Source organism: Patiria miniata, unplaced genomic scaffold (genome assembly GCF_015706575.1).
Source record: "Patiria miniata isolate m_02_andy unplaced genomic scaffold, ASM1570657v1 HiC_scaffold_6, whole genome shotgun sequence".
Classification (NCBI taxonomy): Eukaryota; Metazoa; Echinodermata; class Asteroidea; order Valvatida; family Asterinidae; genus Patiria; species Patiria miniata.
Genome location: NW_024037073.1, coordinates 19,604,480 through 19,626,005, shown reverse-complemented (window position 1 = coordinate 19,626,005; position 21,526 = coordinate 19,604,480). Strand labels below are relative to the sequence as shown.

At 41.0% G+C, this 21,526-nt stretch overlaps 1 protein-coding gene across 1 annotated transcript; it reads right to left on the bottom strand.

Moving 5' to 3' along the window:
* Positions 1-689: 689 nt before the first annotated feature.
* On the bottom strand, positions 690-21,042 carry LOC119743079 (putative phospholipase B-like 2). Its single transcript, XM_038219422.1, has 11 exons — positions 20,840-21,042; positions 17,261-17,504; positions 15,716-15,810; positions 14,360-14,577; positions 12,664-12,758; positions 11,995-12,155; positions 8,794-8,889; positions 7,490-7,561; positions 5,585-5,737; positions 4,420-4,579; positions 690-2,671 (listed from the first exon to the last, which is right to left on the bottom strand). Exons 1-11 carry the CDS (start codon positions 21,040-21,042, stop codon positions 2,495-2,497), a joined length of 1,674 nt encoding a protein of 557 aa, XP_038075350.1. The 3' UTR covers positions 690-2,494.
* Between the last annotated feature and the right edge of the window lie 484 nt (positions 21,043-21,526).

Below are 21,526 nucleotides of genomic sequence, written 5' to 3'. Positions count from 1 at the left end.
AATAAACTCATAATGCTGCAACTACTGTTTAGACTGTTGCTTGAAATTCTTGCAACTGAGCACCTCTTGCTCAAATAACAACTAATCAGTACAGAAATTCCTTAGCAATCCAGCCATACTCTTTGTTTGGCCCAAAACAGTGATAATGTGTACGAATTTATTACAAATGATACCGAAAACAGTTGCACTTTTGAATACGTGCAAGATGTGGTTCACACTCACTTGCACGTATACAAAAGTGTAACTTTTTTCCGGTACCATTTGTCATAAATTGCGTAATTTTGTACACATTATCACTGTTTTGGGCCAAACAACGAGTATGGCTGGATTGCTAAGGAATTTCTGTACTAATCAGTCATAATTTGAGCACGATGTGCCCAGTAGTTTTTGAGTTAGACAAAAAAGTATTAAAGGGGGACTTTCTTTTTAGTGTATTATACATTTCTTCTGCGTACGAGCAAGCTGTCCTAACATTGGTGTGATATCCTGAGATAACGGGGCAGACAAGGTAGATGAGGGAGACATTTAATGTCTCCCTAATGGTTGAAGTCCTATTTCTAGACAAAATGTTATGCTTTTACTGAGAATTCTTAACTGTTGAAAACAGTCACTTGATTGATTTTTGACTGAAAGGACTACTTGGCACATAATGTATATTTGCATAGGAGGGTTAAAGTAATAATTCTGTTTGTGCACAAGTCTATAGGAATGTCACCCTGAGCAACCATTTTCATTAATTAAAATAAAAATGGTAACATGCTACAATGTAGAACAAGCATGTGCATAAGTCACCACCTTCTAATGACCAAAAATATAAAGATAAAATATACTAAGACTGTCATTGTCTTAAACTAAAAAAAAAAATGGTACAAAAATTCCACTTCATTTTTGGAAAGAATTGGGCACAGACTAGCACCCCTGACACAAAAATAGAACTTAATAAAACCTTAAAAGTAAACATTGCATGTTTTCACCAAAAAAAAGGACATGTACTTGTCTAATCCCGTCCTCTACTTATACAACGTAACTAAAAACGGACAAAGTACGTTTTAAGAAATTCCTCTTTGTAAATGTTAGCCAGAATTGAATCCTGATGAACGAATTGACACATAAATTGTTATTTCAATATTGGGCTTTGCCCTTTTTGAAAGTATTATTTTCAGAAAGTAACTAGTAGTGTATTTCTATAGTGAAGGGCGAAACCCATCACAAGCCCCCAAACAAACTTGCCTCCGTGCTAAGCCTTGATATAGAACAAAGCATGAACTATAGTTTGATGTACCAGTTTCAATGGGAAAGTTGGTAGGATGGACCATTTTTGTCATTTGTGCATTTTTTTTTATTTGAAGCAATAAAAGTGCTCAAAATCTAAAGACCAGTGCTTAACGACTAAATTTTAGCTCTATGAATGCTGTATGTTTCAAGAAAACACAACATTCTGGATTTCGATTTTTGTTTAACAGTTGCATAGTTGTATTTTGAATTGTGACACAAATCCCCAAATCAGCATTTGGGACATGATTCCCATTACATTGTAGCTACGTGATGTCGCACACCAAACACAAGATTCTCGCTCACAGCAACTGCGCGCAAGGGTGCGTCATTGTGAATGCTTGCTAATGATAAACTGCTATGACTGGAGTTTGTGATTATTGCTTCGTGCTTATTGTATTAAAACTTCAGTATCATGAAAATGTTGTTTTGTAACATCCACACTGAAAAATTTAACTTTCCAAACATATCAATTCACACTCGTGAGCAGTAAACAAAGGTCGTACAAATCACTTGGCTATACCCGGGCCTAATACTGACACCTGCACTATACATATACTGCAGCCGATTTCACGAAACTTTACGCAATGGCATAAATCCACATGCGCCACATTTTATTGCGCAAGTTGCGCAACATTTCACACTGCGCAACATTTCAGTTGATGACAATTTCACGAAAGTTTCACAACGCGTAAATCCGCGACTTGCGCAACAAATTATGGCATAACTTAAGCAAAAATTTTAGGTGGTGTAAGTTGTGGCGTAGCGACCGAAAATGACTTATTTTACCAGCAAATCGTGATCGTCCTGGTGCCCGTTACTGCACAACTTATCAAGGTTGAAACAAGACAGTCACAGCTTTGTGTTTGAAGTAAATAAATTGCTATTCTACTAGTGACCAAGCGTTTAGAGTTGCCGCACAATTCCGAAGCAACTCGGACAAGATTATTTTTAAAATGGCAGGCTGAGGTGATTCAACGACTGTTTCCTGATCGAACAAAATCGTACACAAACAGCCGTCGTAAATGCTGTTATTATCCTCGTCCAAGATGTTTAGATTATTTAAAACGTTGCACAGCTATTGATTCTTAATTGATTGTTAAGTTTATTGCGCAGTTGTGCAACAAATTTGTTGCGTAAGTCCTATGCATGGCGCAAGCTACGCCCTTTTTCGTGAAATCGGCTGCTGGCACTTGCACTGACAGCAGGTACTGGTTCTATTTTACGGCTGCTCCCAAACGATCTTCATGGGTTCAAAGTTGAAGAGGTCAGGGTGGCCCAGGTGAAGCTGCTCCTTTTCACATGGAGACTTGCTCCACTGGAAGACGGGCTGTTGGTCATGGGTGGGCCCACTGACGGCCATCATGGACAGCGTCTTGGCCATGCCACTGCTGGTCACCTGTGCAAATATGGACAAAGATGATGACTAGGGACACCGTGAAGAAGTACCCTCTAGCAAAGTAAACCGGACACCTGACTTCATAACAATTGTGTATGGACTAATCCGGCGACAGCAATTTTCTGAAGTCGCACTCAGCAGGCATGCAAACATTTCCTCGGATCCGCTGATTTCCTCATTTTTTTTTTACTTCTCATGAATGCCATTATAAATTGAAAAACACTGTACAAAGTCTTGTGTGGTTTGGAGTTTCCTCATTATTTCTAAATTCCCAGTTGCATGCCTGACTCAGTCGTCAGCACGCACGCACTCCCGGCTCCTTTGACCATTAGGGTCAACCAAAATGCACGCACGCCTTGTCTTCAAGAACGCGTGCAGCATGCGTGCACAAGTCAGTACACAACTGCAGTCTGCACAACTAAATGGTCCATCTATTTCAAAAAGTATCAGTCCAATCTTACACTTCAAATTTAAAGGTAATAGACAACATTTGCAAACATCAAAAAAAAAAAACTACCAAATTAGGCCAAAAAAAAAAAGTCTCCGGTTTCTGGTATGGAGCTTGCCCCAAAAGTGGTGCGGCAACGCGGCTTTTTTTTTTTTTTACCTGTTTTTTTTTTTTTGTCTTCAAATGTCGGCTGATGACTGCAAATGGTGCCCGACTAAACTTAATGCAAATATATGGGAGTCCAGAGAGGCCACATAAAGCTTATTCTCGATCATAACCCCATCTAAAAACACGTTAAAATTGTGCAGCAGCAGGATTTCAGTCAAACCAGTGAGTTTGGCGGTTTTGAGACATCATCTTGTATTGAAAAAAAAACTTTTTCATTTTGCCGATGCGCATGGCTACGGCGACGCGCGCGCATACCAGAAACCGGAGACTTTTTTTTTTGGCCTTATTATGAAATGTTTATACCCTACTTGACTGTAAGTGAATAATAGTCTCAAGCATCCTGTGAAATCATGTCACCTGGGTGTGCTGTATAAATTTCTTGTATAAATTTCCAATGATACTTGACCGACCATCATTGAAAAAAAAATGACTTTTTCAAATACTGCCCCCAGTTTACCAGATTTATTTAGTCCACATATTGTTTGCAATCGGTTACACATCCATGAACGGGTGCAAGCCAGCTAGTCTGGTTCCCTAACCTGACAATTCCCCGACATCTATAACTACTCCGTTTCATCTGAAGTACGGTCAGGGAACCAGACTACAAGAACAGCATTGTTTCTTGGTTTTTCCAGCATCTACGATGGTTTTTTGTGTGTCTTTTTTTGGCATTTTTGGGGGCAATTCAGAACTAGATGTTTTTGTATGGGCAGATGCTGAAATGGCAGTGATGTACTTGAGAACTTTTCTGTGACCTCACAAACTGCTTACATAAGGGAGTGTCAAATTTGAGTGAACCCCAATGAAAATGGGGTAAGGCTTTTACCATGATTTACTTTAGAATAAACCAAACAGTAGGCATATTTTCTTGTTAAAGTTGATTTTCAAATAAACATTTGATGGAAAAACAGGATCTTGAAAAGAGTTCGAGATCCTGACTCTAAAAATATAAAAATAAAACATTTTCCAGACATTGAATGGTGACTCAAAACTATATAACAAGACTAGTTATTAGACTTATAATGTCTAAAAATTTAAACAATTGATAGAAATAATAAAGTCCGAAAGATCCTGAGTGCCACACTACGGAGTGGTCAGGAATGTTCGAAAACTTTGAAAGGACAATGCCTACCTTCATGTCTGTGCCACCGTGGCAGCGGAAACCGAGGAACTCCAGCGGGTAGGTACCGTTGGCTGGATTGAGGTCAGAGCGTGCCGAGATGCCATTCTCACCGCTGTAGGGCGGCGTACAATTGCATCGGGAGAGCGGATCATGCTGGAAATCATTGTACCTGAAAGAAGTCACAAAACAGGCACAGATGAAGTCACTTTCAGACTAGAAACAAGACTAGCCAAGTCTAGTAAAGCTAGTCCCAGACTGATCTAAAGCCCGGTTCATACTTCATGCGAAAGCAAGTGCGAAGCGAAATCCATGTTGTCAACAATGGTGGACGTGCTTTGAACGTATTGTTGACGTCACAAATTTTGCTTCGCTTTCGCTTTCGCGTGAATTATGAACCGGGCTTTAGTCAGAGCGCACAAAAATCATATTCAGGTGATTCAGAATGGGGTGATTCTGTAAATTTGGGATCCACTTTTTTTGTCTCCGTTACATGTGATATAAGATTTTGTAAATTGACCTCATCCGGGCAATTTAACAAATTTCGCTGGTTCCCGCACAATCAAGAGCGTAGAAACTCAGTTGTCAACCAGTCAACAGAGTGTAGTGCGTGGTACCATCCCACGCACACAAACGTGTGTTCACCGTCGATCGTGGACGTCCTATTGTCCCTCTTTTGTTTGTACTCTTAACTTTTTAGAAAGACTCCCGTAGGTTTTGTACACGACCCCAATCGCAGATGCTGGGAATCGTGGATGATATTATTCTCTTTTGTTCTCTGGTATTTTTTGTTCACGGTTGGAAAAGATGAACACGTACACATTGTCTGACTGTTGTCAACCACCACAATGGCAGCTTCGAGCGGCATGAAATTTGCATCGGTGAGCGAAGAATTTTCAAAGAAATATGAGAAATAAAGACAAAGTCCTGAAATTTATTTCTTTCGGATCAAGTCAGCCTGATATAAATAATAATAATAATAGTAATATTGGATTGGGGGGATACAAGAAGAAAATACATATGCATTGCACAACAATTTGCTTGGTCACCTGTTTTTTCTACGCAAAAAGCAAAAAAAAAAAATGTCTATGATTAGTTGTTTAGATTTTCTAAGAACTTAATACCCACTTTACTATCATGAAAAATGTAAGAATATGAAAGTTGACAAGCAGCGAACCTCATCAATTTTATCATGGACTCCATGTCGGTCACTTTGTGATGATCCCGCCGAAAGATGTTGGCTCTGGGGGTGCTGTTGTATTGCATGAACGGCCCGTACTTGGCAGCCTGCTTGGCAAAGCCACCGTTCTTGAAGATGTCTGGGAAATAACTGAAAGGAAGAATGACACCCGACTATCAATTGCAAGTTAGTGACGTGAATTTTGATGTGAAATGAATTCTACAGGGTGACGGTGAGCGACACAATGAATCTTCAAATGGTGACATCATGAAATTTGTTTCGCTTGAAGTATGACCTAGCCTTTACTCTGTATTGGCGGTGGGGGAGGGGGGGATGATCAGAGGTTCTTATCTCACCCGGGCAGACTTGAGGATTGAGTTTTTGGTCCCTGCATGATTGCTTGGATTGTCCTTGAAAATCCCAGTGTAGTGTCAAATTTAGACTTCATGAAATACGGACTCTTTGCATGTATTGTGTGTATCGTTAAAGTGCACACACTTAGGACAGTGACAGATCTTGTGTGAGGGTTAGAGTCCACATAAGGTAAAAGAGACCGGATATCATAGGAGTCCAAATTCCATATGACACCAGGTTTTCCTCCCACCTCTAAAATGAACACTTCTACCACATTTCTCCCACTACGATCTTTTATGCCGAAGTGCCTGTGCATTTAGAATAACCTTTGATTTCATGACCAGTAAGAAGTAATAAATGACGCTCAAATAGTGCGTAAAGTACAGTGGAACGCCGCAATAGCTAACACCGCTATACCGAACATTCGGCTATACCGAACATCATCCTTGGCTCCCGCTTTTAATGTGCAAAATGTACCGAACATTGTTGCTGAAAAAAGTCAACAGATTAACAAAAAAATCTTCCGATTGTACACGTATTAAACACTATTTGGGCCACTTTTAATTCCCGAACATCAAACGACCCATAGTTTGAATGTTTGAATGTTGAACATTGATAGATGGCTATTATTTCCCAAAGGAATAAAAGGGAAAACCACCCGTTGCTTAAGTATCGTGACAACTCCTCGTGCGCCTGCGGGATGTGGAAAATTCCACTTCACTATTGGTCGGTACCAGCGGTTCAAAATCACTATACCGAACGATCGTTATTACGAACACTTTCTGTGTATCCAACAATGTTCGTTATAGCGGCGTTCCACTGTATTCACAAAAACATTGACCAGTTATTCACCTTGAAAATAAAAACCACCAAACGCACACTTCAAATCAAGGACTTGTTACTGCCGTAGTGAATCTTAATGGGCTCCGTGCACCAGTACCCCCTCAACGGTAAGAAAGGGAGAGTTGGGGGAGACCACTGGGACATCGAACATCGAACACATTGCTGACGACGCTTGGCGCTCACGCGAAGATATTATGGCTTTGTGCACATGCAGAATGAAATAAAGTTGTGCATTCTTTGCGTAATACGTACGCGAACATACAATGTTTGCGTTACATACCTAGTGTGGACATTCCTTTGTTTTTGTGTAGTTAAGAAAAACCTCTGAAAAAAACTCATTTTACTCACATTGTGAAAACACTTTCAACCCAATTTTTGTTCTATGATTCCCTTTAGTGTTTCTCTTCATTTTGCCAACTCAAAAATGCCTCTAAACCTGTTTTCCAGAGAGGGGGAAACCTTGTGTGGGCGTGGGCAAGTCCACACAACGTATCTGAAAACTGGTTTATGTGGACCTCTTTTGTTCGTTAGTCCACACAGTGAATGTAATGCTTGTACAAGCATACACACGAGGTGTGTTCCATACACTGGGCTTTCGAAAGCAGTTAAAAAAGTACCTTCTCTTGTTCGCAAACAAAGCCCATATGGGAAGCTAGTTACCATTTCAGGGCGATAGAAGCGATAGAAGTCATAAAATCTACTTACGGAACATTATAACTCGGCCAGTAGGTCTGTTTTGTGAGTAACCATGTCATATCCTTCTTCTCGATCTGTCCACTGGGGGTAAAAAAAAACATAAAAAGGAAAATTCCAAGTGTGAGTTCTTCCTAAGTCAAAAAAGAGCTCTGTCAACCATCTTACAGCAGAGTTTGGGGGTGGGGGTTATTCCAATCCTCCTTCAGATCTCCACTGTCCTGTGACAATTGTTTTCTTCTGATCAGGTATGCCGCACATTATTACAAATTTTCAATCCACTCTGACAAAGGCTTTAGTTACAAATTATTGTAATTTGCAATATACTTCAAGTTCTCTGCCTGAGCATATTTTACTCTACACTATCAATGCAAAAAGTTCACATTTTTCACTACCTTGAGCTTGAAAAGGTTGTATTTCACAAGAACAGCAGTCTAATTTTCATAACTGCTATGACTTGAACACGACTTGAACACGACTTTAGCAGAACAACTCTTCAAGCTTTGTGCAACAACAAAAATTTATTGCAGTTGTTTTAAAGAAAATTTAGGGAGGGGGTTCCCCTACTCCACCCTCTTGGGGTTAATAATAACAAAATATGTTACAAACATAATATGCTTTAAAGGGAATATACATCATTTGCTTTTGCTGTAATTTTCAGAAATGGATGGAATTGGGGGGTTGGAAATATATAGCAAATATAGTTACACTGACATTTTTGAGGTTTTGGGTTCGAAAATGCTATAAAAACCAAGAAAAACAATCATTTTCCTGTAGTCTGGTTCCCTGACTCCATATAAGAAGAAACAGAGCAGTTTACATAAATTGGGGAATTGTAAGGTCAGGGAACCAGTCTAGCTGGCTTGTACCCGTTCATAGGTGTGTAATCGATTGCAAACAAGTGCGATGGTCAATTGAGGCCAGTATTTGAAAAAAAAAGCCAGTTTTTCCAACGCTGATCGGCCGACCAGCGTTGGAAATTGATACAAAAATACCACTTTTCTTGAAAATGACAGTATACCAGGTGCCATGATTTTACAGGATGCTTTACACTGTCATTCACTAACAGTCCAGCAAGGTATTTCAAAATGATTTGGTAGTTTTATTTTTTGATGTTTGCAAATGTTGTATTTTCCCTTTAAAACATATAAGCTTGGCATTTTAGGTGCTTGATAATTCCACAAAGCACAGTCTAATACTGTCTAAATGTTAAAATGTATTGTACATCACATTTTTTTATCAAACAAAAGTGAACAAATGTTCAAATCTTTGATCTTCAATTAAAAAAAATGTACACTATAACGCAGACTACTTACGGAAGTTGGTCTAATACTGCAAGGACGCCCTCTTTTGGCAATGGCTGTCCAGGTGTGAAATGCTTGTAGTCTACTACCATCCATTCATTGTTGTAGCTTTAAAACAACGCACAATTGATAGTTATACAATAGGGTCCGATCATATGAAGTCAAAGTACCACGTGACTATCTGGTTTCCCTGTGGTTGGCTGCCATGGCAGTAGGCAGGCGTTTGGTTAGCAACCACGTTGTGCATTGTAAACTAGACAGTACAAGTCATTTTCACATAAAACAATTGTCAATTGCAACTTTTTTTATCAAGTGACCTAATGGTCACTACCTGTGCCGTGTACGGTTGTCATAATCGTGCTGACCCAATAGTGGGTGTTGGCTCCGCGTTCCTCTAAAACAGTTTGTGCCATCCATCGCAGCTTTGAATGCTTTCCTACAACCTACTGCGTGGGGCGCTATACGATCGTTGCCCACTACAATGGCGATGCTGACTTTCCGAATGTAGGTTGGGTCACATGGGTGACTGATAGAGCCCTATTCATGAATTTAGGCAGTAACTCAAAAAAATGAGAAAAATAGGCAACACAGATACAGATCAAATTAGATTTTGCCCTTCACCGACGTTTGAACACTGTATACCTAGTGTGCTACCTCCCGAGTGAAAGTTGGAAAAAATCACTCCGGTGGGACTCGAACCCACGACCTCCTGCTTTCTAGTGCAGAAAGCACTAATTTGATTTATATCACCCCAACGCAAAAATTCCATCTTATAATAACAGATACAGATGCTATACATGTATACTATCAATCGTGTAAAGTCCAACTTTGAAATTAAAGATCGGTGCGCCGTCAAAAAGCGGAGGGGGGGGGGGGCACGCTATAATTATGTATAATTAATTATACATTTCTTTATGCTAGGGGGCGCTATTTGCAGATGAACATGCAATTTATGTATGGACAACAGCTTTTAAGCCATTTCTAACACAGTACAATACTAGCTCGGCATCATCTTTTTTTAACAGTCAGTGACCAGGGACTCCGAGGCAAATTGGCCTTGAGACTTTTGGTCTGATGGATTGCTACAATGGGCAGGCTTCTCAGTTTGACAAGTGTTGCATGTTATTACTTTTGGCAGAGTTTCTGGCCAAATATACCCTGGAGGGTAAGGGTAGTCCCACGTGTTTGTCTATGGCAGACAACTTTTTAAGCTTGGCTGCAACTTTTGAAGCTTGGCGGGCGCCTCAGAAAGCTTGGCGGGGCATCAGGTTGGAGAACACTGATACACTCTTGATGCCATGCTTAACATCCATTTCACATTTACCAAAAAAGACAGCCTTTCTTTACACATTACCAATTGTTACAAACAAGTAAAAGTGTGAAGATCTAAGCACCCCAATAAAACAGATAATCTCTAGCACTGCCTATTAAAGCAGTTAAAGCTTTAAAGCCAGAGTCCATCATTTTCAGCTATCCAAAAAGTAACTGGCGTAATTATTGTTGAAAAACATACTTGATTGAAAGATAGTAAGGGGACTAAACTCCCTGTGAAATTATTCTTGCTGGCAAGCTGTCATTTTGAAAAAAACAACAAAAGCAGGCATTTCCAACGGTGCTTCTTAAGAAGCACCGTAGGAAATTCAAATTAGTAGTTCGTTTTGTTATTCGGTGAAGCGCACGCAAGCATTAGCACGACACACATGCGCGCGGTTGTTACAATTCGTCGGATCAGTGCACGACATCGCGTAGCTGCAATGGGCTCGGACGCTGAATTCAGGCCCAATTCAAAACATGATTCAGCAACTTTTGATTTGAAATTGAGATCCTAGAATGCTGTTTTTCTCGGAATATACAGCTGAAGCTGAGCTGAAACTTCATCAGGTTAGTTGTTCAGCACCCTTCTTTAGATCTTGAGCACTTTTGTTGCTTCAAACGAACAAAATGCACAAATTACAAATGATGGACTATACCTTTAAATAATTTGCATTTATCCAAAAAGTAGCCTACAGAATTATTCCGTCTGGCTTGCTGTCGTTTAGAAAAAATGTAGGTGATTTCCGACGATCATTCAATTGACTGATTGTTCGAAATAAAGACTGCTATTGACAACATCAATTTTCGTGTTCAAAAATTGTGCATGGTTTTTTCACTGTTTTCTCAAAAAGTGTAATATCCACCGAGCTGAAATTTCAATAGATTAGGTTCTGAACAGTCTTCATAAGAATTTAAGTGGTATGATTGGAAACGAACAAAATGCATGAAAGCAAATGATCCTATATGAAAAGACGAGTACTAAATCACGTCTTGCAAGAGTGTGTCCTCTGTGTTCTTGAAACAGAGCCCTCATTGAAGTTCCACCTTCAGTACTCGTGATCATGATTATTGTTGCTACTAGTGCAGGGCCCGTCGAAAAATGCGCCTGTTCGGTGGGGGCAATTTCAAACTGCTCATGCAAACAACGCACACGTTTCAATTGTGTTGTTTTCACAGGTTGAACTCACACTCACAGGTTGAACGCACTTTGTACATGTGGCCAGGCCATCCCCAGCACTGATATTCACCCATACTGGACAATGGTATTGCCCTACAGTGATGGTTGCTCAGTCGCCTGCAAAACGCATGTGCCCGTGCACTGCGTGCAACTACTCACGTACGTGAGTTACGGAAACATGGTACGCAGTGCATGATATTCACCCATACTGGACAATGGTATCGCCCTACAGTGATGGTTGCTCAGTGGCCTGCAAAATGCATGTGCCTGTGCACTGCGTGCAGCTACTGACGTACGTGAGTTACGGAAACATGGTACGCAGTGCATGATATTCACCAATACTCTGGACAATGATCGCCCTACAATGCGTGCGCCCATCCTTTTTCCATTGTTGCGTCATATTGAGCATGCGCGCTTAAGCTCAAACATGACGTAAACAATTGAAAAGGACTGTGCGTGTTCTAGGCTATAATCTGCCACGTTGAGGCTCAGAAAATGCTGCTTTTCTGCAGCTTTTTCGAGAACTGCTCGTCCAAACAACTTCCAACTTGGCACTGCACATTCTGTGGCCCCGAGCAATATACCCGCCAATGTTCAACTTCATACGGTGCCCGGTTCTAGAGATAATCCAAATACAGACAAACAGAAAGACAGGGATTCCTGGAATTATAGTAAGGATGCCGTTCTGCTAATTTTTTTCCCCAACAAGTTGCCAAACTCACGTGCCACTGTTGTACTTGCTGAAGATATCCGTCCACTCCATGACTGAATTGGCGAGGCGATTGGCGAGAAGGGTGCGCATCCATTCCAGAACAGTCCCCTTGGATTTCACATACTTCCATAGGTCTGGGTTGTCATTACCTATTGTCGTTTCCATGGAAACCTATATGACAAACATATCCGCACTTTACAAGTAGCAATGAAGTAAAGTAAGTAAAGTCTGTCACGACCCAATGTGGTCCATCATGCCATCGTTTCTCTCTGGTTTCAGTGGCATGAAACGACTGAGAATATTTCTATTCCCCTGGATGGGATGCTAGTCCATTGCATCGCCCCCACTTGCCTTACTCCACCCAGGAGTATAAATGGGTACCAGCATTAGCTGGGGAGTAACCTGCGAAGGACTGGCATCCCATCCAGGGGGAATAGAAATATTTTCAGTCGTTTCATGCCAAGGAAACCGGAGGTAAACGCCGGCCTGATGGGCCACATTGGCTTGTGATGGACTTTACTACTTACAGTCTGAACTACCAGATCAAACGGTGATTGCCCACTGTAGCATATGGTAGAATTCAGCATTGTTGCGATTAATACAGTGAAGAAAAAAATCATCCAAAGATGTACCTATACTGATTACAGGATTCGAAAAAAAGTTGAAAACTCCGACTTACCAGACCTGAGCCCATGATGTAATAATCGTCGCCAGAGAGAAGCGGGCCATGGTAGGAGGAAAATGAGACCTCACGACCAGGAACAAAGGCAGACGCTGCAGGCAAAGTGGACAGAAAATTTGAATAAAACCTAGACATGAACACTGGGGTTTCTACAAAAAAAGAAACGCATTGGCAATGTAGCTTGAAATCCTTAAGAAACCTTGAGATATAAGATGTTGAAGAAATGTTCAGGTTGGGAGGTGGGAGAAACCCTTAATTATTATTGCAAAAGGAAACCCACTGGAGCAGCCCCCCCCCCCTCCCTCCTCCCTCCCTCCCCCCACCCAGGCACATACAGGCATATTATTTCTACCTAATGATCAGATATGATCACTGATCTCTATATAAAGACTGGATAGCTAATAAAGAGCCGCACAATGTACGAATTTGACGCCATATTGCTGAGACCGGCTGGTGATCTACAAAGGACAAGTTGTCATTTTTATAGACAGCATGATTTCTTTTGTAACGTCGCAGTTCACTTGACTTATATTTTGACCACCATCACTGACCAAGGTTAACTACAATTTTTCTAACGTTGTGGTTACTAAAATGCCGCAAATATAACTTTTTCGGCGTTTTGAAATAATAATCACTATGGAAATGTGTCCCTTTTAGAACATCATAATATGTGTACATGACCAAAATGCGCGTCAACTGTTGATACAACGCGCGCGTATTTACGCGTAGAACGTTCGTATTATACGCGGCCATCTTCGTGAGATCGGGGGCGAATTGGTCAACATGCAAAGTCTTCTGTGTGAATGTTGTATGCATATCCGCTATCCAGTCTTTATATAAAGATCAGTGGATATGATAGCCACAGTCAGCAAAATGCCACAGCAGGGGCAGACCGCCCACGATGTCAATTCGTTGTTTAAAAAAATTTTTAAAAATAATGAAAGTTGTTATGTTCTAATATCAATTACACAGTTCATGAAAAGAGTTTTCAAGTGTTTCAAAAGTAACAGAAATATTGTGCAAAATCTGAGTATGTTCTTCAGAAGAAAAAATCACAACTTTTGCCTAAAATCAGAAATGCTCTGAAAATACATGTACAACATTGCACACCAAGAAAACTTTGGTCACTAAAATCATAATGTATCACATTTGCAAACATCAAAAAACAAAATTACCAAATCGTTATGAAATATCTTGCTGGACTGTTAGTGAATGACAGTCTAAAGCATCCTGAAAAATCATGGCACCTTGTGCGCTGACATTTTCAAGAAAAGCGGTATATTTGTATCAATTTCCAACGCTGGTCAGCCGACCAGCGTTGAAAAAAACTGGCTTTTGAAATACTGCCCCCTACTTACCATATTTTGTTTTGTCTGAATTTTGTTTGCAGTCGGTTACACATCTGTGAACGGGTACAAGCCAGCTAGGCTGGCTCCCTGACCTTACAATTCCCCCGACGTCTATAAATTGCTCCATTTCAATTTAACTGGGGTCAAGGAACCAGACTACAAGAACAGGATTGTTTTTCTTGGTTTTTCCAGCATCTACGAACACAAAACTTCAAACAAGTCAGTGTAGCAATATTTGCCATAAAATACTAACCCCCCAAATCCATCCATTTCTGAAAATTTCAGCAAAAGCAAATGTTGTACATTCCCTTTAACAGTTGAGTCCAATGTATGTATGTACTTACATTTCGGAGACATCCTGAAAGCAAAGTTGTACTTTTTCACGACCCTGAGCATGCTCCCGTACTCCGTCCAAGTGTCATGCGAAACAAAGAGATCCTTGTTGCCTGGCAACAACTTGATGAGGGCTGAGCAGTGGCCGGCAAATCTGCCGCGTTTCTGGCCGCTATCGGCCTTCAGGGCCGTCTGGATGTCACCAAGATCGCCATCGGCTTGGAAAAGGCTGCATAGAAAAGTCCGGGATCTTTCAGAATTTGACATCTAACAAAACCTTCACATATAATGTATAGATGTGACGTTTAAACGAAAAAAAAGTCAAATCTGTTTAGAAGTTTTAACAAACGCTTAAACAGAACTCAAATTTCTAAAATGGGACCTTGTATTTACTCAATCTATCCTCCAGTTTTATTTGCAAAGAATCTACGATGTTTGTAAATCTATTTATTTACAAAGCATTGGAAATGCCTTTAGTACTTGATCACATTCCAAGAGGTTAAGTTGATACATCTCTCAATGACCGGCAACTATCTATTGTGTCAATGATACACAGTGTATTGTTTGTGTTTGATTTTTTTAATATGCCGCTGGGCCAAGATCAATGCTCGACATCCTCTCCTAGTGCGATTTTGATTAAAATATTGAGTTTTCAAACAATTCTGAGTCTATCATTTTTCTTTCTTTTTTTCTCTGAACTTGAATTTGCTGAAATCATTAGTTGGTGTGTTTTGCAGTAATCAAACCAATGGCAAGCACTTTCATAATGACTTTTAAAACCAGCAAGGAAAAAAATAAAAACAGCTACCCCCTCCCCCCCCCCCAAAAAAGAAGCTACGAAAGTAGAGGCGTTATTAAAATGATGTATTTTGATGCATTTAGGGTAATTTTTTTTCCCCTAGGGCTGTAAACCCTACCGTTCCCTTAAGACAAATTTCATTTGAAGTCACTGTGTCTTCATTACAAGGAAAACGATGACCCTGCATATTTGGTGTTGGCCCCCGGGGGTAAAATAAAAAAATATTCTCCTAAAATATGAACCCATGGGGAAGGACACCTGTTTTTCTTATTCTTGTCAGTTAACATTTTCCCCAACGGTGGTGCAGTCGTAAAAAAAAAACCTTGTCATGTTAAAAATACGAGTATTAAAAATACGAGTATGAAAAAAAATGTACTTGAATGTGAGTACGAGTCCGAGTATGAGTCCTACAACAATGTCTCGATGAAAATTTCTTTACTGGTCTGCACCTATCACGCCACATCATTAAAACATTCATTGTTCTCCAACTGAACAATGTTGGGAAGGAAGTGATCTAAATTTAGCCCGTTTTAAAAAAGACAGGAACTCTTATAGATACAGAACTTACAGGAAACCGAACGGGTCAATGTCGATGCTGGGTCTGTCGGGTTTGTTCATGTAGCCATCTTTCAGTCCATCCACCTGAACTAGGATAAGGCCCATCTGAGAATCATAACGTACAAAACAGTGCTGATCAATACTAGGCCAGACTATGAATTCATCCATTAATGGGTCGACCTCATCTAGAATAAGGCCCGATTAAGAATCCGAAAAGACAAAACAGTGATTGTTGAATGTATACATTATTTCGGCCATCATGGATCCAGGGAACGTTGACACATATTCCAGTTATCTATATTTTTAAATGTTTTTATCAATATTTTTAAAAATACTTCTTACATAAAATGGGACTCATTTCCATGTATTGAGTCAGAATTTTGTTTTTTCAAATGTAATTTTTTTTGCAAGCAGTAGACAGAAAATGTTCCCCTTTATTTTGAAATGCAAGATTAATAAAAAACCAAAAACAAAGATATGCCCCCCAAATATTGTGCGTTTACAGTAACACAATGTATCTGGATTTTTTGCGGCCACATTGCCTAACTCAAACTACTTATTACCACATTTGGTAAAAAACATTAAAGGAAGAATATTTTGAAAATAAAGTCTTTCCTATGTGAGTTTCCAAACTGTAAAAGATTGACAGACATATGTTTGTTTCCTACCTACTGACCTATACTTTTTAGGGCGTTACCGTGAACTCACGTAAACTCACACATTTCCATTTTATCGGGGGAGGGGGGGGGAGGGCCCTTACTCTACACTTTCCACAAATTTTGTGGAGTGATGTGGCCTCCTGGTCTGGAGCATTGAATCTGTGGTCTGCAGGTAATTCTGCAGGTTGTGGGTGCGAGCCCAGCCTGGGGTTATGGTGCGTGTGCCCTTGGGCAAGGCACTTTGTCACTCATTGCTTCTCCCCACCCAGGAGTAAATGGGTACCTGTGAGGGCAGAGATGGTGATTGTGGTTGATTTTAACTGCTTTGCGATGAAATGGCTGCATTGAACTGTACACTCCCCAGGAAGCTGAGATGGTCTTTGGAATGTTTCATTGGCCCAATGAGCAGGGTAATAATGATGTAGCGCCTTGAGCACCAACACCGGTGGATATATCTGCTATATAATTACATAACCTACTCATAAGATGGAATTTGCGTCGGGGTGATGTAATTCAACATTAGGTTTTTGCCCTTCGTGTAAACACTGTATACTCAGCGTGTTACCTCCCGAGTGAAAGTTGCAAAAAAATACTCGAGTGGGACTCGAACCCAAGACCTCCTGCTTTCTATTGCACACGTCTTATCACTAGACCACCGAGCTTGCGGGATCGGTCTGGTGGTTTGAATCTGATGTACATGTAGCAGCGGGTATTGCACTTAAACTATTCATGAGAGTCCCACCCGAGTGATTTTTCCAACTTTCACTCCGGAGGTAACACATCGAGTATACTGTGTTGATACGTCGGTGAAGGGAAAAACCTAATATTGAAACAAATACACATTATTATTGTTGGATTTGGACTACAATGTGTGTGTAGATGCACGGGTCACCCACCTGATAGAAGTACGGGTCGTTTGGATTGGCCTTCACCTGCTGCTCCATCCATTCTAGGTTCTCCGTCAGGAAAGCCTGGATCTTCAGACAGTCAGACGTCATGTAATGGCAGAAGCTTGCCATGGTGTTAAACCACTCCATGTAGATGTAGTCTGCCGTGAGGAAGCCCTCCACCAGACCGGCAGCGTAGGCTTGGAGGGTGTCATTGTACTCGGGGCTGGTAGAGACTGTCAAATAGTTCCATCTGAGTGAGAGAACACACAGAAATTCATAGGATACTTTATTGGTCATGCTTTGATACAAATTACAAAAACATGATTAGGCCATGTAAAAAAATTACTGCAAGTGAGACTTGCGCGATCCCCCTGGCATGCTGGCAGTTTTTATACAGTCAGTTAGTACGGATACTTGTCAGTGTCCCTAACCAAAATGGAAGATTTCTATTGTTTTAGCAGTATTGACCTTGACTTTTGACCTTTCGGCCTCAAAAGCAATAGGCTTCTTAAGACTGCCAAGAACAACCCAAAAACCAAATTTGAAGTTCCAAAGAAAAGTATTTCTCAAGTTATGGCTTGACAAGATTTCTATTGTTTTCGCAATAGTGACCTTGACCTTTGACCTGTCGGCCCCGAAAGCAATATGCTTCTTGAGACTGCCAAGAACAACCCACAAACCAAATTTCAAGTTCCTCAGTAAAGTATTTCTCAAGTTATGGCGTTGACAACATTTCTATTGTTTCAGTAATAGTGACCTTGACTTTTGACCTGTCGGCCCCAAAAGCAATAGGCTTCTTTAGACTACCAAGAACAATCCACAAACCAAATTTCTCAAGTTATCGTGCGGAGAAGAGTTAACCCATACCAAAGCATAACACACAGACACACAGACATACATACAGACATACAGACATACACACGGAAGGAATACGCTATCGCAATATCTAAAAACAAACCAGTTTCTCGTCCCCTCCCGCTTCTGTTTTTCCCGGCCGCCTCCCTTTTTTTTTTGCACATTATATTGTCAATATATTGTCTTTTTATTTGTTCCTAACAAAACTGGTTGCTATGTAGAAAGGGTTATGCCTCTAAATTTGGATACAATTTTGTATCAACAAAATAGTCGAAAAAATTGAAATATTAATCTGCTTTCTTGGAAAATCCACCATCTTGGGAACTAGCCCCATAAATGTGGCCTATTTACTGGACTGCCTCCGTAAACATAGGCCACACATCCACATGTACAAAAACAAGTCGCACTTTGCCAAATTTTGATTTTCACATTTAGGCTTAGTTTGTAGGTTTTTTTTGCTTTAGAAGCATACTCACCCTCTTTATAGGCTAATCAGAAAGTGCTGCCTTTTTCAGATGTCTAATTTTTGTGAAATTTCATGTTGAAATTTTGATACGCAAACATGTAAAAATGAATCTGGAAATTTCACGAAAAATATACATCTGAAAAAGGCAGCACTTTCTGATTCGCCTATAAAGAGGGTGAGTATGCTTCTAAAGCAAAAAAAACCTACAAACTAAGCCTAAATGCGAAAATCAAAATTTGGCAAAGTGCGACACGTTTTTGTACATGTGGATGTGTGGCCTATGTTTACGGAGGCAGTCCAGTAAATAGGCCACATTTATGGGGCTACTTGGGAACCAACACTGAAACAAAGAAGCGCCCACCTCCTTCATTTTTTCGAAATGGCTGGACGAGAAATTGTTTTTTTTTTTAATTTAGCCAGTTGGCGCGATGAATGAAAGCCGCGGGGGGTATGGTGTAGGAGCGGAACGATAGTATGCGCATGCGTACAAGTGCAAGTACGTACCCCCCGCGGCGCGCTCCGAGCGATCGAACCGAAAAATGACTGCGATCATTCTGCGCGCGTGCACGTTTCAATTGTCAGGTTGGCTCAGTGCGGAAAGGGCATATTTTTCATCATTTTGGCCTAAAAACAGACAGAATCCACCGATGTTTGTTGGGTGCACATAACGTGAGTATGTCATGAGGTATTGTACGGAGTTTAGGGGCAAACTGTGCAGCGGTTCTGTGGGAAAAAGCTTGGTTGGGATGGACGTTTTTGTACTTAATTAGTGTTTTGTGCTGACAACAATTTTGCGGGGTTCTGAACCTATGAGGCTCCACTACATGTAGCCCCACTAGTGTGGCCGTCGGTATGCTGCGCTGAACCTCTGGCCACACACCGTGGTACCGCGCGCTACTGAGGACGAAGTTTTCATAAAATTCAGGGCAGTTTCTTACATTTTCAGTTTCTTACTTTCTTATGGTTGTATTCTATGTCTCACCTATCACTTCTGGGATGCTTAGGTCTAATGATGTTCCATTTTCCGAGATATTCTTCAATCTTTCTGGAGCCCATATGCACTCGTGAAACGTCTGGTGGTGGCAGCCATTTTGAATGTGACAAGAGATGACCTCAAACTGTGACGTCGCGTTTATGCAAATTGCTTGTCGAGCGCGCGAGGGCGCGAGTTGCAAATGCGACGGCTGTTTCCTGTGCCGTAGATCCTGAATAGAGATCGGTGCACGTGGCCCCCTGACGATAAATGCATGGTACAGGAAACAGCCGTCGCATTTGCAACTCGCGCCCTCGCGCGCTCGACAAGCAATTTGCATACACGCGACGTCACAGCTTGAGGTCATCTCTTGTCCCATTCAAAATGGCTGCCATCACCAGACGTTTCACGAGTGCATATGGACTCCAGAAAGATTGAAGAATATCTCGGAAAATGGAACATCATTAGACCTAAGCACATGCTAAGCATCCCAGAAGTGATAGGTGAGACATCATAGAATACAACCATAAGAAAGTAAGAAACTGAAAATGTAAGAAACTGCCCTGAATTTTATGAAAACTTCGTCCTCAGTAGCGCGCGGTACCACGGTGTGTGGCCAGAGGTTCAGCGCAGCATACCGACGGCCACACTAGTGGGGCTACACTACATGGAGCCTCATAGTTCTAGGAGTTCCTATCGACATCAAGATAATACTGGGCCAAACATTTTGTGACATGAGAGGAAAGATTCCCATATCTGGTCATCACTGTTAATTTTTTTTCCTTCAGTGACCTATCACAGTATAGGGCCTTTGTCCTAAAATTATTTTTTTTAAGAAAAAGTCAAATTTAGCAGGGAAAATATTGAAGTATTCACTGAGAAAACTTTTAGAAATGTTCAGACCAGTCACATAGGGTTTGTGCACAGGGTGACAAGTGATGGCCAGATATGGGAATCTTTTCATCCGTCACTTGTTTGTAAAAACCTTACAGTTTACACTACAGTTCTGGAAACAGACTGAAATTTGTACACAACAACCACTGAAGTATTGGAAATTGGAAGTGGCGTCCTAAGTTTTCCGAAAAGAAATTGAACCAATTCCAATCATCATTTAAATCAACAACTGAACAAGAAGGTTTTACAAGTGCAAAGCATTATCCAAACCGAGTGCCGTCCAGCCACAGCATGCACAGGTTTCTTTGTACCGTCACAGCCTAGGGTACCATGCAGAGCCATCGTGTCTCGCGCTCGCTCGAGTGCAGTGACTGACTTTGTTTTCGAGCCTACGTACCCCGTTTGTTGTTGATGGTCAGTGAAGTTCGCCCATGCGACGCTAGAATTCGGATGATATCCGTCCACTAATTTTAGGGTCATGGTAGCTGGATCCAACACAACAGAAACACATCTTGAACTTGAAGGCTGCTGGACAGCTGCGTTGGCAGAAATAAAACCAACCAGCAAGAAATGATACAGTGTTACTCCAGAAATTGCCATTTTATTTCTTTGGACTTCGAGTTTTACACTGGCCCCATGTCATGCATGTACATGTACTGCACTGGCCGATAGTCAGCTGACCCGATAGCCGATCTGTGAAAGTTGTCATAATACATTAGTCGGTCGTAGCTTCCAATCACCAAATTAATGTTGCTAATGTAATAGCAGGCGACTGGGGACACGACGAGACTGGTTTTTATTTAGTCTTTAATCAAGCCGTCTTGTATTTCGACGGATGTTTTAAAAAGTAGAGGGCGCTATTTGCTCCGAACGATCATGCGGACATATGCGGCTCTCCGCTGCGCACGAAGTCAAGAGTCGGCCTCTCCTCCCGATCAGCCTACAATTTTGAACAATTTGAAATTTAAACGTACTAGTTTTTAGAACAATTGTTACCAACGGGTTATAGAAGATATTGTAACGGACAGTTGTATATCACTAGCCGCTGCCGCAGGCAAAAAAAAAAGCCCGCCGGATGTGGGGC